The sequence below is a fragment of the Planococcus citri genome, chromosome 4, assembly GCF_950023065.1.
Source record: "Planococcus citri chromosome 4, ihPlaCitr1.1, whole genome shotgun sequence".
In the NCBI taxonomy this organism is placed as follows: domain Eukaryota; kingdom Metazoa; phylum Arthropoda; class Insecta; order Hemiptera; family Pseudococcidae; genus Planococcus; species Planococcus citri.
Genome location: NC_088680.1, coordinates 39,280,438 through 39,298,227, shown reverse-complemented (window position 1 = coordinate 39,298,227; position 17,790 = coordinate 39,280,438). Strand labels below are relative to the sequence as shown.

The 17,790-nt window shown below is 33.8% G+C and overlaps 1 protein-coding gene and 1 long non-coding RNA gene across 2 annotated transcripts in view; both read left to right on the top strand.

Moving 5' to 3' along the window:
- LOC135846027 (putative sodium-dependent multivitamin transporter) overlaps positions 1-15,813 on the top strand; it is a 28,594-nt gene extending 12,781 nt beyond the window's left edge. The window contains exons 6-15 of the mRNA XM_065364977.1: positions 985-1,052; positions 10,676-10,830; positions 10,921-11,061; positions 11,244-11,367; positions 11,472-11,581; positions 11,661-11,844; positions 12,469-12,555; positions 12,650-12,816; positions 12,891-13,095; positions 15,282-15,813. Of these exons, the coding sequence (XP_065221049.1) occupies positions 985-1,052; positions 10,676-10,830; positions 10,921-11,061; positions 11,244-11,367; positions 11,472-11,581; positions 11,661-11,844; positions 12,469-12,555; positions 12,650-12,816; positions 12,891-13,095; positions 15,282-15,359 (1,319 nt within the window). The 3' untranslated portion in view covers positions 15,360-15,813. The remainder of the gene's footprint in view (positions 1-984; positions 1,053-10,675; positions 10,831-10,920; positions 11,062-11,243; positions 11,368-11,471; positions 11,582-11,660; positions 11,845-12,468; positions 12,556-12,649; positions 12,817-12,890; positions 13,096-15,281) is intronic.
- LOC135846029 (uncharacterized) lies at positions 1,059-2,820 on the top strand. Its single transcript, XR_010558870.1, has 3 exons — positions 1,059-2,169; positions 2,371-2,434; positions 2,554-2,820. It is a non-coding gene; the product is annotated as an uncharacterized LOC135846029 (long non-coding RNA).
- Positions 15,814-17,790: the final 1,977 nt, after the last annotated feature.

Sequence of the window (17,790 nt, the reverse complement as noted above, 5' to 3'; positions counted from 1 at the left end):
CCTAAGCTAGGAGGAGTGGGGCTGAAACGTTCTCAAAAATTGGGTTTCCATGTTTTTCTCCAAGAATATGACTTCCACGAAGAAAATGGCCACGAACGAAATTGCTCTACGTGAAATTTGCAATAAAAAAACCTTTTATCATTTTCCATGTAGGTTGAATTGTTGAGTAGATAAACGTCCTTGCATGATTTTCAAAAAAAAAAAGTCAAAGTGAAGTCCATCGCTTTGAGAAAATCTTCAAGAATCACAAAGACCAAACCATAAGTATCCGAAGATTGATTTTTATAACATAGAATATTAGGTGATCCTAATAAAATATTCCCATACCCTAGACGCTGCGCTGGCTTCCGTTCGAGCTTGTGATACGGTCTCTTAAGGGAAATTATTCGTGATGCGAAGGATAGATACGGAGAAAGGTGTGCCTGTGCATATGTATAGTGGTGGAATCGAGAGACGTTACCTGCAACTAAAGCAAAAAAAAAGGGCACGAGATTGTGTTGAAATGGAAAGCAAATTCGGCTCGTAGGATTACAATTCGTGTGAAACGATTGACAAATAATATTCGAATTTATAAGTAACAAGATATACGACTTAGCGAGCTTAGGTATTGATTTTGAAAATTTTTGAGAAGTTACAGGGATGTTATTTTTGACAAACTGAACGCGCTTTACGCTTGGCTAGAATTATTTTTAAATTTAGACGTGTGGCCTGTTGTTCGACAGTTTTTCTCGATAAATTAATGTCCATTTTCGCCTCCGTCCCGTCTCTTTTCGTTGTATGTTCCTTGTCGTGAGATGCCTCAAAGGTATACATCGTATGTATAGTTTCGCGAAGTTGATAATTTTTTTGGCCGGAAGATCGTCAAATCTGATGTATTTGTCGATTTTGATATGTGCTAGGCTAGTCTACGACCCTGTTGAAATATCAAATATGTGTGTTTCAAGTATTTACTCGAGTATTATAATGATTTTATTTATGTTTCAGTTACTGGAATGGGAGTACTGTACGCTGTCTCATTGGTGTATTGCGTTTGCATATTTTATTCGTCGCAGGTACGTTAAAATAAAGGCATTTCGCGTAAATTTAAAGCAATCAAGCAGTCCGGTCGGACTGCCCCGCCAAGCTAGAAAAAAAATGCACACACAAAAAAAAACAACAATAACAATACAAACGTGATGACATGACAGTCCGGCCACTTACTGCTTACATTCTCTGAACAACTAAGCGTATTTTCGATGTTCAATTTCTCGCGAATAAAAAAACGTACGATTCTGATTTTTTGATATGTTGTTGGCATCAACGAGAGCTTTAATTTGGTATATTTACAAACTTTCTACGGTAAAAAATTATGTAGATTAGAGTACCCAAAGTTAGCATTTTGGGGTAATTTTTGAAATCACAAATCTTCGTGTCAACAAAAAACTACTGAACCAATTCAAGTCAAATTTCGTACACTGGTGTAAATTAACGAGTTATTTCTAAATACAACGTCAGTTTTTAAAAAAAATTATTTTTGACCCACTTTTTCTCAATTTGAAAATTTCTCTCCCCCCAAAAACACCCCCAAAATGAAAATTTTTCGTGGTACCGTAGAAAAGCATCATCTACATCATATTCACTATCAATGTGCAAAATTTCAAGCAAATCGGTTCATTAGGAGAGGCTGTAGCCCTGACAACGGAAATTACCTTCATGATTTTTCAGTGACAGAGATGAGAAAGTAGTGGAAAAGAAGAAACAAAATAAAAATTTTTAGTTGACGTGTAAAAAAGGGTCATCTACATGACTTACAGTACCTTTATACAAAATTTCAAGTAAATCCGTTCATTTGAAGAGGCTGTAGCCTTGTCAACGGAAAGTTCCGGTGGTTATTTTACCGATTTACGGCAGCGCCGGTAGACGTAGAGATAAATGATAAAAGGAGGAGAAAGCTGTTTGGGCGAAGCCCAAGGGGGGGTGTGGGGGGACGAAGTCCCCCCCAACGAACAGAAACAGTAAACAGTGATAAGAAGTTTTCGTTTGTGAATCCGGTGAATCGTGATTTTAGTTTAAATCATACTTAAAAGTATTACAAATGGTTGCTGATAATTTGAAAGACAGAATAAAGAATCGGAAAGCTGAACCTCAGTTCATGCAGATTGAAAGAAATAACTCTAAAAGAAATCGTAGGTAAGTGTTAACTATTTTATCAATCATTTTGTCAAATTCTTGTATTCCACCTTATGGAATACTCCTACGTAGGTATCAGTTCATCTTCAAGTCTGGATTGTAAAGATCACTGAAACTTGAAATCTGTTATGTAAACTGTGTTTTGAAGTGTCCAAATCCCTAACACATTCTAACACATTGTTATTATTCTTCTATTTTCAGGCTGGTATGAAACATGTCAGTTTGTTAAATCTATCTATCTAAGAACAAAATAGCCTTGATTCCGGTGAGTAATCCAAGAACAAGCTGTTAAAAACATTTTGAAAGCTTTATCATCCCAATCCAATCAGTTAACAACAAAAAGGTAAATTTTTTCAGCTAATTTGTGTTTGTTTTCTTTTGCAGAGCAAAAATCAAAGAAAAATGACAAAGAAGCTCAATATTGGGGTATCGCCACACAAACTAAACAAAAAGATCGCAAACAGAAGTAACTTTTGAGATGATGTACAGTTTTGCTCGGTTCTCAGTTAATCTAATACAGTTACTAAATACACAATTGGCCAAAGTGATCAGAGGCAATTTGTGCATGTATGATATGAACGATGAAATGGTCTAATACATTTGTAAAGAAGTGAAATCTTTCTATTTCAATAATAAAAGGGTAGATTATACTATGCTGAGGTAAATTATTGGTGTAAGTAGAATTTACTCCTATGTACGAAGAGCTTTTATTGCATTGAACGAGTAATTCGTTGTGACTCACAAATTACCTCATCGTAGAGTTTCGGCAGTTATCACTGCTACTTTCATACAATTATTTATACATCGTTAATAATTCATTATCAGTTGGTTGTATGCTGTGTGTCTTTTTGGACATTTTTCATTTTGATTTGTGTTCGAATAGATAGATTTCTGATGTAGTGAAAGTGATATACATGATTTGTCTCATCGTTGATCGAGTCAACAAGTCATAATGCAAGTAACTAGTAACTACTACATAACTAATTGAGCATTGAACGCGCATTATTTCAATTCTAATACATACATCGAGTTGTTCATTCTCAGACTCATTCTGTTCTATGTACAGTAACCATAATACATGATCTTGTGAGTTTCTAGTTACTTGTTGATTTTTTCCTCCAATGATACCATCGATGGTTGTGGTATAATTTAATATCACGTGTAGAGTACTTACAAAATTTAGATAATTTTACCAATTACCTAGGTCTAGGTATTCGTCTGTTTGAAGATGAATTATCGACTATCGAGTGATTATTATCAATAATTATTACTGAACGAGTTTTCGATGTACCTATAACTAAGTGTAACATCAGAGCCTATAGTGATATCTAATCACTTAAATATACTTGGAGTTTACTGAAAATGAATAAAATCACTTGCTCGATGAACCTGTATTATTGGCGATTCATTTTAGATAATTTATAAGCTATGCAGTACGAGAAGGGAGGGGTTTTTAAAATTTTCTATCTGTCGGCGTTTTGACTTGACTATGATGGCAAAAAACAAGACTTGCATAAGAATTTCACCCTTAGTTTTGTTTTTTTTTTTTTCAGTTTTAGTTTTGCGTCTTTGCATTTTTTTCAGTTTTCAGTTTTATTTAGTTTCAATTTCTTATTCATTTCCGTTTCAGTTTTTAACTAGTTTCAGTTTTTCATCATTGATTACAAAAATAATACCATTCACCAGTGCACCAGTGTACAGATGACAGATTTGATACCCTATCATACAGAAATTATTGTTTGTTTTTTTTTTAAAATAAATTTTTATTCATTAAAAAGAAGCAACTGATATCCTTCTGAAAAAATACTTCTAAGAAGAAAAAACCTACTGAACTAAAAAAATTACTACAAAAGTTAATCTTTGAATAAAAATTGGTAGGCAAATTCAATTTTAAAAAAAACGACTGATATCCCCGAAAAAATACTTTTAAAAAGCAAAAAACCCACCAAGCTAGAAAAAAAAACTGCATAAGGTTGGTTTTTGAAAAAAAACTGATAGAAGGAAATAGGTACTTCAACAAAAACAAAAAAAAAACGACTGATATCCCCGAAAAAATACTTTTAAAAAGCAAAAAACCCGCCAAGCTAGAAAAAAACTGCAAAAGTTGGTCTTTAAAAAAAAAATAATAGATAAATGTACCTAAAAAAAAAAAAAAAAAAAATCAGGTACCTTCTGCTGAAAAAATAATGTGATATCAAACTACCGCCAAGCAATAATTTGTTTTAAAAATCAATTTTTTTCTGTGTGGGCATTTAAAAATTTTAGGCGCATCAGTTTCAAAGATGTACCTACTCTACAAAATCATATCAAAGTAAAAAGTGCTTGAAAATCATTGTAGGATAGAAACACTCAAATCCATCAGGTATTGAAAATGAATTTGAAAACCGGGCCAAGCTTGGCGGGAACTTTCTTTTCGGCCCGGTTTTCAAATTCATTTTCAATACCTGATGGATTTGAGTGTTTCTATCCTACAATGATTTTCAAGCACTTTTTACTTTGATATGATTTTGTAGAGTAGGTACATCTTTGAAACTGATGCGCCTAAAATTTTTAAATGCCCACACAGAAAAAAATTGATTTTTAAAACAAATTATTGCTTGGCGGTAGTTTGATATCACATTATTTTTTCAGCAGAAGGTACCTGATTTTTTTTTTTTTTTTTTTTAGGTACATTTATCTATTATTTTTTTTTTAAAGACCAACTTTTGCAGTTTTTTTCTAGCTTGGCGGGTTTTTTGCTTTTTAAAAGTATTTTTTCGGGGATATCAGTCGTTTTTTTTTTGTTTTTGTTGAAGTACCTATTTCCTTCTATCAGTTTTTTTTCAAAAACCAACCTTATGCAGTTTTTTTTTCTAGCTTGGTGGGTTTTTTGCTTTTTAAAAGTATTTTTTCGGGGTATAAATTATTTAAAGAAGCAAGAGGGGGTACAAAATAATCACTGGAGAGTTCATTACGAATGCATAGTTCGACTAATTAGATACCCGTCGAGGTGTTTCATGACAAACTAAAATTGAACATTTGGTCTTTTCCTCTTTCATTTGGTTTCATTTTATCAACAAATTACAACCAACAAATTATTGGATATTCTAAAATAAATTTGATTATATTGACAACGCATTAGTCGAGTGGGATATTGTATCAGTACATCTCAAAATAACGCAAAGTTTTTTTTCTTGACGATTTGTCGTCTTTAGATTTTTTTCTTATTTGTATTTTCTTTTCGACTGAATAATTGCGTTTCACATTCAATATTGTGATCGAAACTGCGATCACAACAATTGACGTATTTTAATTTATCGTTCGGATGAGTATCAGTGAACATGCAGGCTAATAGCGAAAGTTTGGATTTTCTCGACGGCTGCTTGATGAAAACTGTATACAATCGTGAAGGTAGCGGGAGGAAATACATGAAATACGGTGGTTCGTCAGACCAAATTAAAAATACTAATTCAATATTAAACGGCTTGGTATTATGTTTTGCTCAATTGAAAAGTAGAAACATGCAGTAGCTTCGATATGTAATCAAATGTAATTTGAAACTTAATAAAAAGAACACGGGTAGTGTTTCGTGATCGGATTCGTGATAGGATATACTTTTTCGATTTGATTGGGTAGCGTAGAAATACGTACGTTTTGTGCGTGAAAAAGCCTTTGGTTTTTCATCATTGATCCAATAAATTATAATGCTTAGGATACGAGTAGGTACCTATGAGAGATTGTAGCATTGTGGCGCCATTTTCTACGATGCGCTTTTCAATGTAACTCGAAAAATGAGCAACACATGTTTTGAGTTTCATTTTACGTATGCCTCGAGGGTAAAAAACTTTCTAGTAAGAAGTTGTATAATACTATACAAGAATCGAATGTTAAATAAGTTGCCTACTCATTTCGCCGTAAATATGCATCATTGTAGTTTTGAATGAAAATGTATGTATCTCACGTAGATGTAGCTTACAATAGGATGGATTGCTAAAAATAAAGTCAGCGGATTTTGGCTAAATTCAGCAGAGACCTTCATTCTGAGTGGGAAGTTACCCACACAAATTTTTAGCTCCGGAGGTTTACCTGGGGGGGAGATTTGGGGCCTCGAAGAGGAGAATTTTCGGGGTTTTCGCTCCTGTTGCTACGCAATCTGTTTTAGGTAAAATGGTTTTGTCTCAAATATGTAAAAGTACGTACGTGGCTATAGTCTTTTGTAAAAAGGTAGACTAGAGGTCAACGAACTTCAATTTTTTTACCTCAACAACAACATTAATACCTACTTTGAAAAGTTCAAATTACTGTTGGAAGTGTTGGAAGGAAGAGGGAAATTCTAGGAGAAGGCAAACAAAAATATTTTTTACGTTTTGGGTGTAACTTTTACTGGTGGTAACCATTTTTGGATTTTTCGTGAATTTTCGAAAGCAAATTCAAAAAGCTGCTATTACTTCAATGTTTGACTTTTTCCTGATTTTTTTTTTCAACGAAACGACGGGAATCGTTTTCATTTTGTGACAAATCGATGAGGTTTGGGCATTTTGGACAATGTGGATTGACCTCGATGAGTGGAAGAGAAAAAAGCAAATAAGTATGGAAATTTCTTCAAAGAGTAAGAAAACTTTTAAAAAATTGACGTCATCATCAAAACTGTTGTTCTTCCTATTTTTATTCAATTTCCTCTGTTCCATACTTCTGGAATAATAAATTTTTGAAAGTTTTTACCCTCGCTTCGCTCGGGCAACTTCTCTCTTTTTCCCCGACTCCAATTTTTTTAGAAAACTACCTAAATCCTTCAAATCTGAAAAAAAAGATTCTCATGTCAAAAATAATGTTTTTTAGAATTAATTTTCGCCCAGTGTACCGTATACTTAAGCTAAAACTTGAAACGCCAAAAACTTGGAGAATGATTCCTGAAACCTATTTTGCTTTCGTGTTGAAGAAAAATTACAAAATTGACTCTGGGTTTTCTCAACTTTTTTGCCATACATAATGGTTCAAGAAAAACAGATTTTTTTTTTAAATCACAAGTTTTCTTTTGCCCTTGCTTCTCTTGAGCCACTCGGCTTTTTATCAGATTTTCTGAAAAATGATTGTTCCTTTTACAAAATCTTAGCCTACTTAGTGTTTACTTTTTTTTCCATTAACGTGCCTTTACTGCTACAATGGCCAGAGGCATGGCAGGTCCATTGGAGTGTAGAAATTTAAAATGGGTTGGCAGTAGTCTCTGGGTCATCATATAGAATCTCTGATAATGTTTTTGGTAATTTGAACTTACTCTAAAAGCTTGCTATAACGCTTTTGGTTATAATGCTGATTTCCACTGGTCCCTAGACAATCCCATTTAAACCAATGTAAAATTAATCGCAATATAATGCTCATGAGCGATTATAAATCACGGTTTAACGCTCTAAAATTCAGGAAAAAACACATTTTAAATAATTTTGACAACAAAAAACCAATTTTTTGCAACAAAAATCTTACTTTCATGTAAAAAAAATTCACTTTCTGAAAATTTTGGTCGCCACAACTTTTTCTTTTGATTTCTGCAGTTTTTTTGGGGGTGTTTGTAATTGAAGCATGTGTTTCCAAAACGCACTAAAAGTCCATTTTTAAAGATTCTGAGGTTGCAATGCTATCTAGCATAAAGTTGCTGCCCAAAATGGCTGATTTTTTGATATGTTGTGCCCAAGGATCTTGATTACAACATATCAAAAAATCAGCCAATTTGGGCTATTTCTACATTTCTAAATTGTACTAAGTACAATGAATTTCTTATCAATATTTTTTTGGACTTAGTGCGTTTTGGAAACACATGCTTCAATTACTTCATTATTATTATTATCTACACCCATTGTGTGAGATTTTATATCTAGTTGGTAAGGTCAAGTTTTTTAATTAGGTCTAAGAATTTTTTAATTTCGGAAGGGTCGTCTGGTATGAATAAGGATCTTTCATCTATTTGTAGGGGATAGTCGGTGCTGATGTAAGTAGGGACAGTGAAATAGTAAGTGTTGGACAGATAGAAGTTTTGACAGGTAGAACTGGCATGTGGGTTTTGGGGCCTTTTCATAGAGGTAATTGTGGGTGATTTTTGTGTGCCCAATTCTCAATCTGGTTATAATGATTATTATTGATTTCTTCAAGTCTATTTAGTTGAGATAAGTTTTTCAAAGGCTAAGTATTTTTTTTGTGGTTAAAGTGCTTGTTTGATGTTTGGATAGACCAAAAGTTTTGCTATTTCTTAAGTGTGCTTTTAAGGTCGTCAGCTGTGATAAATGTGAGAGGAGAAAGAGTGGTGGCGGATTTTGCATTTTTATCTACAATTTCATTTCCTGTGATTCCAACATGGCTGGGCAGTGGGTACATACATGAACTGGATGGAGCAGTTTGAATTTTGTAAATCAAATAGTTTCATGAATATCTTTAATTAGGGGGTGGTCAGAAAATATATGTTGGATAGCAGTTAGTGAGCTGAGGGAATGATTTTTAAAAAAGTAAAAAAAAAAATTTTTTATGGCAAAATTTTGCCAAAAATATGTTTTTCAATTTTCAGCCATTTCAGTTGATACAAGCAAGTATAATTATTTTCGATTTTGGCCAAAAAAAGTAAGATTTTTTGATAACTTTATCAAACTTCAATAGAAGCTTGATTACAATTCTTACAAAAGAAACATGTATGTAGATACCTATCTATCTAATGTTTTTACAAAAGAGTAGAGTTCTAAATTTTTCATCATAATCTTGAGAAGAAAACCGAAAAGTAAAATTTTTCAAAATTTTGGTAAGCAACTGATTATTTTTTGGAAAATTTGGAACAAAAAACAAGGCTTTCTGAAAATTTTGACTACAGAAAACTGTTTTGTAAAACTGACATACCTACCTATTTATACCTACTATTATAGCAGACCTCAAAATCAAGGTAAAATCTCAGATTTTTCTATTTCCAACTGGAAGTGGAACAGTTGTTCAAATTCAAAATTTAGTTCATGTTTCCAATTCTCTTATAAGTATAAGCTCTTTTTGCTTTAAAAAAAGAATTTGCGGTATTACACTCATTAGCGTTAAAACGAGACTTCTGCTTATAGGTATCATGTTCCGGCTTATACATAGGTATTGTATTTCTTAATTCTCGATATTCTGGACAGTCAATTTAAAACGTGATTATGGTGATTTGGACAGAACATATGAAACAAAATGGAGGAGGTCTGTTTTCTAGAAGATGGGCATGTGTCAGTTTTTAGTATCCAATACACATTCTATTCAGTGGTTAATTTGGTAGTAGGTGAGCCAGAATTTAACTGGAGCTTTGATGGATTTGAGTTTATTAGACCATTCTGAGCATAAAGTGGTTGTTCACAACAATTTTGAAGTTGGCACTATGGATGGACTGGTATGTTCGGTACTGGTTGAAGTGATGCTACTTCTTTTGCCATTCAACTGATTTGTTTCCTTCAGTGCCATTATGTCCTGGAATCCATGCCATTGTAACCTGACTGAAAGGAAGTGTGGTCAAAACAGATTTTATTTTTTTAGCCAGTGGATGTTGAAAATGATGATGTTACAAAATCTTGAGTAAAGAAAGAAATAAAAAATTTGCAGGTCATTTGGATCAAATTTTTTCTAATTCATAAAAGTAGTCCAAAAATCACAAAAATGTCTTGATTCTAGATTTCAATGAATGAACTGTACAAACCTTGTTAGAGGTTGCGTGACATTTTTTTGAGAATTCTCTTGTTTTTTTTTTTTTTTTTGAATAAAATAATGAAATGGGCAGAAAGGAGCGGGAAGAAGAGAGTGAGTCTTGAAATCTTATGTAAGTACTACATCAACATAATCGATTAATTGGTCGATTAATCGACGGCCAAATAAAAGCAAAACATGACGTTATGCGGAACATCGCTGTCTTGACCAATCGATTACCTATAAGCGAGAACCGTTCCATCTCTGATAGGGGTGCTTAAAGGAGATATTTTAAAGTTCAAGCGAAGTAAACTTGAAAACTACAAAAATGGTTCAAATTATGTCAACTTACGCCAGTTTGTAAGCTTAACATACGTACCTTGACGCGATTTCTGGAGATGTGGTGAAAATAAGTGTTGTCACCTTTTTAAGCACGAACAATTAGCTGGAAAAGCGGAAAAATGATGTTTCTTTGTCTCCGTCATGTCGCCCATGTTCAAAAATTTTGAAAAAATTACCCCAAGTATAACTTTTTTTTGTTTTCTCGTTCGGAAGTTAGTACAATATCGGAGGACTTTGACCAAATTCAGTGAAGACCTTCATTTCGAGTTGAAAGACACTCCCAAAAAAATGTTAGCTCAGAAAGTGCCCCTGGAGATATTATTTCGAAAAAATCGTGGTTTTTTCGCTCCAGTCCCTATTTAACCTGCTTTGGGAAAAAAAAGGCCCAGCTCCTGTCATCAAAATCTAACACCACTTTTAGGTTAAAAATTCGCAAATCGTTTACTTGAAGGGCAAATTCGTATTTCGAAAAAGATAATCAACAGATTGATGCGATTTTTCGTAGGGTGGAATGAAAGCAGTCATTATGACGGATACATTTCAAGCGGCAGTTCTTATGATCTCTTTATTTTTAATCATGATCCTGGGTCAAATGCTAGTCGGTTCCGTGTACGATGTTTTCAATATAGTAGCTGAATCGGGAAGAATCGAATTATCCAAGTTAGTACAGATATTTACGCATGAATAGGTACCTATTACCTGTTGCTGATTTTTAATGCTTTCTCAACCAAACGTTTGCCCTTCCTTCAGTCTGAATCCTTCACTGACAGAAAGACACTCAATTTGGACTCAAGTGATCGGAGGAATCGCATATTGGGTACCTATGTTTTGTTCGAATCAAGCCTCGATTCAAAAATACCTCTCGGTCAAGACTACTAAACAAGTGCGTATGTAAGTAGGTACCTATTTATATCTTTTTCTATTGGAATTACGCCCACTACATTGACGTATATGCGATAATACGTACTATACGATACCTAATTCCAAAAATGAGACGAAGGCTGGTGTTACGATCTCAAAAGCGTTCGCCAATATTGACGAAAGATTTGGTAACCGGAGTCATATGCTTGCAGTGCGTTATGGGTTAGCGCTATCAGCTTAGTGGTTATTTACACTATTAATTTTTATACGGGCATGATTGTGTTTACCGAGTACCACGAGTGTGATCCTTTGAACAAAATGTCAGCCGGCGAATCGGTAAGCACGTTTACGTAAAGAATTCCTTTTTCTATTTATAGCCCGCATCGATTTAGATAAACCGTAAATAAATTCTTGTTATGTCGCGGATTTTCCATTAACAGGTGTTGCAATCTAAAGATGAAATTTTACCATTTTACGTGATGAACGTACTTGGAAGATACGACGGTGTGCCGGGATTCTTCGTTGCTGGAATTTTCGCTGCTTCTTTAGGGTACGTAGATGTACGAATATGAAGCTTAGGTCTAATTGCAAACTTTCCTCTCTCGACGGGTTTTTTCGTATATTTTCAGAACAGTTGCTTCAGCGTTGAATTCGTTGGCTGCAATTACGATGAAAGATTTCCTGGATGCTGGACTTAACATCAGAGTGGCAGATAACAAAGGAGCTGCGTTATCCAAATGGATATCGATTGTCTTCGGTGCTATCAGCTTCTTACTTATTTTCGTCGTTCGGCAAATGGATAGTGTACTAAAGGTAAATAATATAAATTCGTTTTAATATGTATCGTCAAGTTTTTATGTAAGTAGGTACTTTCTCAACTTTTATTATGGTGTATACCTACTTGTACCTCTACCTACGCAGATTCAAATGATACCGAATTGAGAGCAGTTTTTAATATTTCTTTGGAATCGACTACATATAATAATGTGATTACCTTCCGCTACTTATATTGTTCTGAAAACTGTGTAAAGAAGAGTAGGGACGCGGGAGTTTTTTTTTAAGAGCTACTTGTATTAAATTAAAATGTCTCGAAAGAAAGGTTTCAGATTCCTTACGACTGTTGAAGAGATTGTAAATATGTATGTTAAACAATTTTTCAACTTTGAAGTGCGTGCTTTGATATTAATATTTCAACGACTCGTTTCAATGTTAGATTTTTTCCTTCAAAAGTTGAATTCTTCAAACTTTTTTATTTTTGTTATTTACTTTTCATATTTAAGTACCTACTGATACATACTCGTATTACAATTAAGTATTCCATTTTTTGGAGGGGGGGGGGGTCAATATTAGAAGTCTGCGAAGCAATAAAATGACGTTATACAATGTATCAGTATAAAAGTTTTCTCACTCGAGATTTTCTCTATCCTATGATTGCAGGCTGCTCTAACATTTAACGGAATTGTTGGTGGAATCAATCTAGGATTATTTTCGTTGGGTATGTTTCTACCCTGGATAAATTCCAAAGTAAGTGTTTGCTGAGGTATTGGATGATTTTTTTACTACATACTATGCTAGAGAAATTGCTGAAAAAACAGTATGCTTGCTTTGAATCTTCCAGGGTGCTTTGGCCGGATCACTGTTATCCTTAGTGTTCGTATCATGGATCGGTATCAATTCTCAGATAGCCGAAACCGAAGGTTACAGTTCGGAGTGTGATAAACCTACTTTTTTCAACGAATCAGACTCTGTACATTTTCGTCCGATTCCTTGCGATTCGAACTCTGAGTAAGTTGTTGCCCTAAATTTGGGTTGTTTGAGGAAGAGTTATAAAAATATTACACAGGTTGTTTGTGTTTCAGCGTGTTCGTATTGTATAGAATTAGTTACATGTGGTATTCGGCTATTGGACTTCTGATCACAGTTGTCTTTGGTGTATTGGTGAGCTGGTGTACCGGTTTCGATGACCCGTGCCGAGTACCTTCCGATTTACTATCTCCGCCATTCAGAAAGTTCTACTCGAAGTTTTCCAACCATACGAAAGAAAGGTTACATATACCTATCGAGGTAAGATGATGGAGTTGTATAGATTATACGCGTGTATCGTGATGTTTATTGATGGACAAGCATAGCAATCAACTCTTCGGAGGTTCTATAGGTTCCCATGTTGGGAAACAAATTGCTTTAAAGAGTGTAGGTAGGGTACCCTGCCAAATTTACCGAGTCACAAAAAAGTTGAGCTTTCAAAGGAAAAAAATCATTTTGGAAAATGTAAGTTTTGAAATAGCTCAAATTCCAAATTTCCAACAAAACAAATGAATATAAATTGAACATTTTTTCAAAAATAACTCACCAACATGAGTAAAAAACATTAGTCAAAAGCACTTCTTGAAAATATTTTTAAAAAATCAATAAGAAAAAAAATAGTAATAACCGTAGTAAAAAAGGTTATCTGGCAGTTCCCAAGTTGAGCAAAAATAAAAAATGAGGGGAAAAACGCCTTTGATTAAAAAATGAAAAACAAAAAACAGAAATCTAGGCAGCAAAGAAAAGATTTTTTATCAAGTCATTCGGAAATCGAGCCGAAATATGACACAAAATTTGTCAAAATTTCGAGCTTCGTTGAGGGGGAGGGGGGTAACTGATAATGAAAACATTTTTGCTTTGAAGTCGTACGAGATGTAGCATAGAACTTTCTTTCAAAACATTCGATATTTCGTTTGCTAAATTCGTAACTCAATAATTGAAAAAAAAACAAGTTACCTACTTTCAAAAAATAAACGCCAGAAAAACATTTTAATGCAGAAAAAAAATATGGGAACCTAGAGAACCTCCAAAGGGTTAATATTTCAATGTGAAATTGAGATTATAAGCAGTTATTACTCGTATTTCAATCAGGGAAGTACCTACTTGAAATCACATCTTTCGATTTCAACAAAAACTAGCTGGATTGAAAGAAAATGTTCTAAAACCATCTGTAATCATAATTTTTTGTACTCAAGTTCATTTTTCTAATTGATAGTGAAGTTTTGAAAATCTGAATTTTGAAAAAATTGCCATGGTTACCTAAACGAGGGGGGTTGAGTGGGGGGGAGGAAGTGATTCAGAAAATGTGAGTCGTGAAAATGAACCAATATTCGAATTTCGAACTCAGCGTCTTTCAAATTGGTTACAATTTAGAGTTTTTAAAACTTTGGTCAAAATAGAGGGGCTCATACGAGTATGACCCTTGGCTGCTGGGCTATTCCATGTCAAATTAGCTGAAATTTGCTCTTTGAATAGCTGTTTATGTACAATGTCAGAAATTGTGTCCCTATGTAAAAAAAAAATTGAACTGAAAAACTTGTCTTACTTAAAATTAGTAAGTGAGACTGACTACGACGAAAAATATCATCGCACTTTTGTAATCTACATATGTGTTAATTGAATTGCATACTCGGTTCGCCGTAAATAACGTGGACATTGAAGGCTCATCATAATTATCATATCTCAAGACTGGTGGAAGTTGAAGCAAAATGCAAAATCTCTTTGAGAGGTACTAATGTGAAAGGAAATTCAAAATTGGTAATTGAAATCTGAAAGCTCAAATTTCAACTTTCAGAGTAAAAGCTCAACTTTTCATGATGAACACAAAATTTGAAAGTTACTATTTTAAAATTTAAAAAATTGTAGTGAACACATTCTTCTATGTAATTTGCTGTGTAACGAACGAACTGATTTTCGAAATGAGATCGCAACATTTTGTGTGAGATTTTACCTCCTTTCTAAAATTCTGACCTAAATGCAAAAAAAAAAAAAAGTGGAATAACATGTCAATTTTTTATTACTTTAAAGGCACTGGCTTGAATATTGCTTCATGTTTTCGATCCGATTCTTCTCCGACTGATTCTTCAAACCTAATCAAAATGCTTGATGAAAATGTATGCATTGTGTGTCAAGTTTTCAGTTGTTCAGACTTGAAATACCTACCCATTTTTTTAAAACACGTCTACCCATATCATCAGATGTGGCAAAATGATTTTAATCGGTCTTAAAAAGGTTTTGTTCAAATATTTCGTTTAAAATTTAATTATTCACTGCTTCATTGAATCGTTTTGAATGAGAATCTTTAAAAATATTGTAGATTTTGTTTGAAGCAACACCTTCAACGAAGTTCATTTCCTCAGTAACTGCGCCATCGCCATCATGTGGGATAGTTTTAGTGCAAATAAAATTACGCGTTGTCTTGATATATTTTTTTTCCTTTCTGATAGACAAAAGAAGAAATTCAAATCAATCAAATTAACGGAAGCGAAAAACTTCACTTTGAGAGGGTGTCATCGGATACGTGAAACTTCGATAACAATTGGACGAAAATGCTGTTTGTAAATAGTATCGACTTGGTGATGAAAGAAGAATTCGCATTAACCATAATATTTTTTTCCTCTCATTTTTTTTTCTTTCGTGTATTTTTGTAATTTTGTTGTCAAATAACGTGTAATAGCCGAGCACAGTTTCAAGTTCGCTTGGTTCAGTTTAGATAGGTTACTTTTGATGAACTTGTTCACTTTTTTGTCAATTTATGTTCACACATGATCAAGTTCACTAGATCAAGTAACTCGAAACAAGTAAACTCGAAGCGTGTGAATTTAACTTATAACTACATAGATACGTTTAAAAACTTTATGCTGGTACAATATGTATTATATAGGCTACCTACCTACCTACGTATTTTTACCAAGTTAGTTTCAAACTTAGAGCTAATCTTGTTAAAATAAACACGAGTTCGTTGAAATTTTTAACGTTGATCGGTTTCAAGTTACTTACTCTGTGTGGAGACCTATTCGATTAATCACAATCGTCGTGTTGTCACGACTGATGCTATTGTGATCTCGTTTAAAACGAATCTCTCGTGTTTTGCTGCTGCGGTAGGTTATCAAATGTCTCAAATTGATTATAAAAATTGTGAAAAAAATATTGATACTCGTGTTTCATTGATATAGTTTGGTGTCACGTTTTAAGTGGCTTTTATTTAGCGAATTTTTTCACTAAGGAATTGGATGCTGAATGTGTACTACTTGTAGGCTATTCGTTACGATATTTTTATGAGATGACTTTGCCAGATTTGTTAAATTTAGATTTTACGAGCCTAGAAAGAAAATTGGTTTCGTTGTAGGTATTCCAAAATACTTAGGCCAAGGTAGGTAAATACTTTTTTTTTCGAATTGAACTATTTTTTACCTAAAGTAAGGTAAAGTGGGGTAATTCCGATATGGGGTAATTCCGATAGCAAGCCCTAGCTTTGTTTCAAAACACATTTTGGCACAAATGATGAAGAAAGTAGGTAGTTTTAGTGCTAACCTACACCCATTAATGATCAGATGGTTCATCTGCTCTGTTTTGTCAAGTCTGTGCAGTGTTCAAAATCTGAATGCCCAAATCCTTTGCCGCAAAAAACAGTGCACTTTTGAAACTCGTTTTTATCGTTCAAAACTTGTTGAAAAATTCTGTTTAGAAGCTGATATTTGATGAATACGTGTTAAAGTGTCAGTACCTCTTTTGATTTTGCTTTTATAATTATTTGTTTGGTGGCATTGAATTATTAAACATGTCGATCATTTTTTATGCTGCGGGGTAATTCCGATAGCCCCAGCAAAATTGTCCTGCAATGTTTTTTTCGCTGTTTTGATGTATTATAGTTTTAGGGGGTCGAAATTATCAAAGAAAATCCTCAAAACGGGGCATTTTTCTCTAGTTGGTCTAGTTTTCAAAAATTATGCCTCAAAAATGCATATTTGTAAAAAAAATTTAATTTTTGTTCTAATGATTCAATTTACATGAAATAAAAACCTAAATATGCAATAAATGGTATATTTCAACATTACTGGCTCGGAATTACCCTGGGAGAATTCCTTTCCTTATAAAACTCATTATCGGAATTACCCCATTTTTAGGGTAATTCTGATAACTCAACCTTCCAAAATGTTTTTTCAATTATATGTATGAAGCCTTCACACAAATCACTATTCAATATAGTCAATGTGTAGCTGAAGGACTCAGGAATAAAGTTGTTACATCATTTTTGCCCCAAAATGTACAGGAAATCCAAAAAATGAGAAATTTCTAAAATTTTGAATTTTGCCATCGGAATTACCCCACTTTACCTTATATCAAGTGAGGTTCAAGAGAAAAACTCTTTGTTTTTTTAAATGCCTTCTTCGTGAAGCCTCATATCTCTTCTCTGAGAACACATCGTCATATAAGGAGCTAAATTCCTTCTAGGTGGCATCGATTGAACTGATTGGAAACTGTTTTAACACGTTTTGAGCAGTTGTAGAGCCTCCAGCAGATTTTTGAAACTCGAAATTCCCACAAAATTTCATTTAACGGAGATGGAAAGACGAAATTTACTTCGCCAACTATTTTCAATACGCTACGAAGTCAACTGTAGGTGGATTTGAAGTCGTTTTGGAGCCTCCAGCGACTTTTTAAAATTTACTGGAGCCTCCAGTAATTTTTTAAACTTGAAATTTCTCCAAAATTTCATCAAACGGAGATGGAAAGACGAAATTTACTCCGCATTCCCAAGTTTGACACCGTCTGAAGACGACTTCAAGTGTCGAAAATAGGGTATATCCCAAATTTCAGCTTTCTTGATCAATTTGGTAAAATTTTGATTTTCCCCCTCATTTTTTCGACATGCAAAATCGATTGGAAACTGTTTCAACGCGTTTTGAGCAGTTCTGGAGCCTCCAGCAGATTTTTGAAACTCGAAATTCCCAC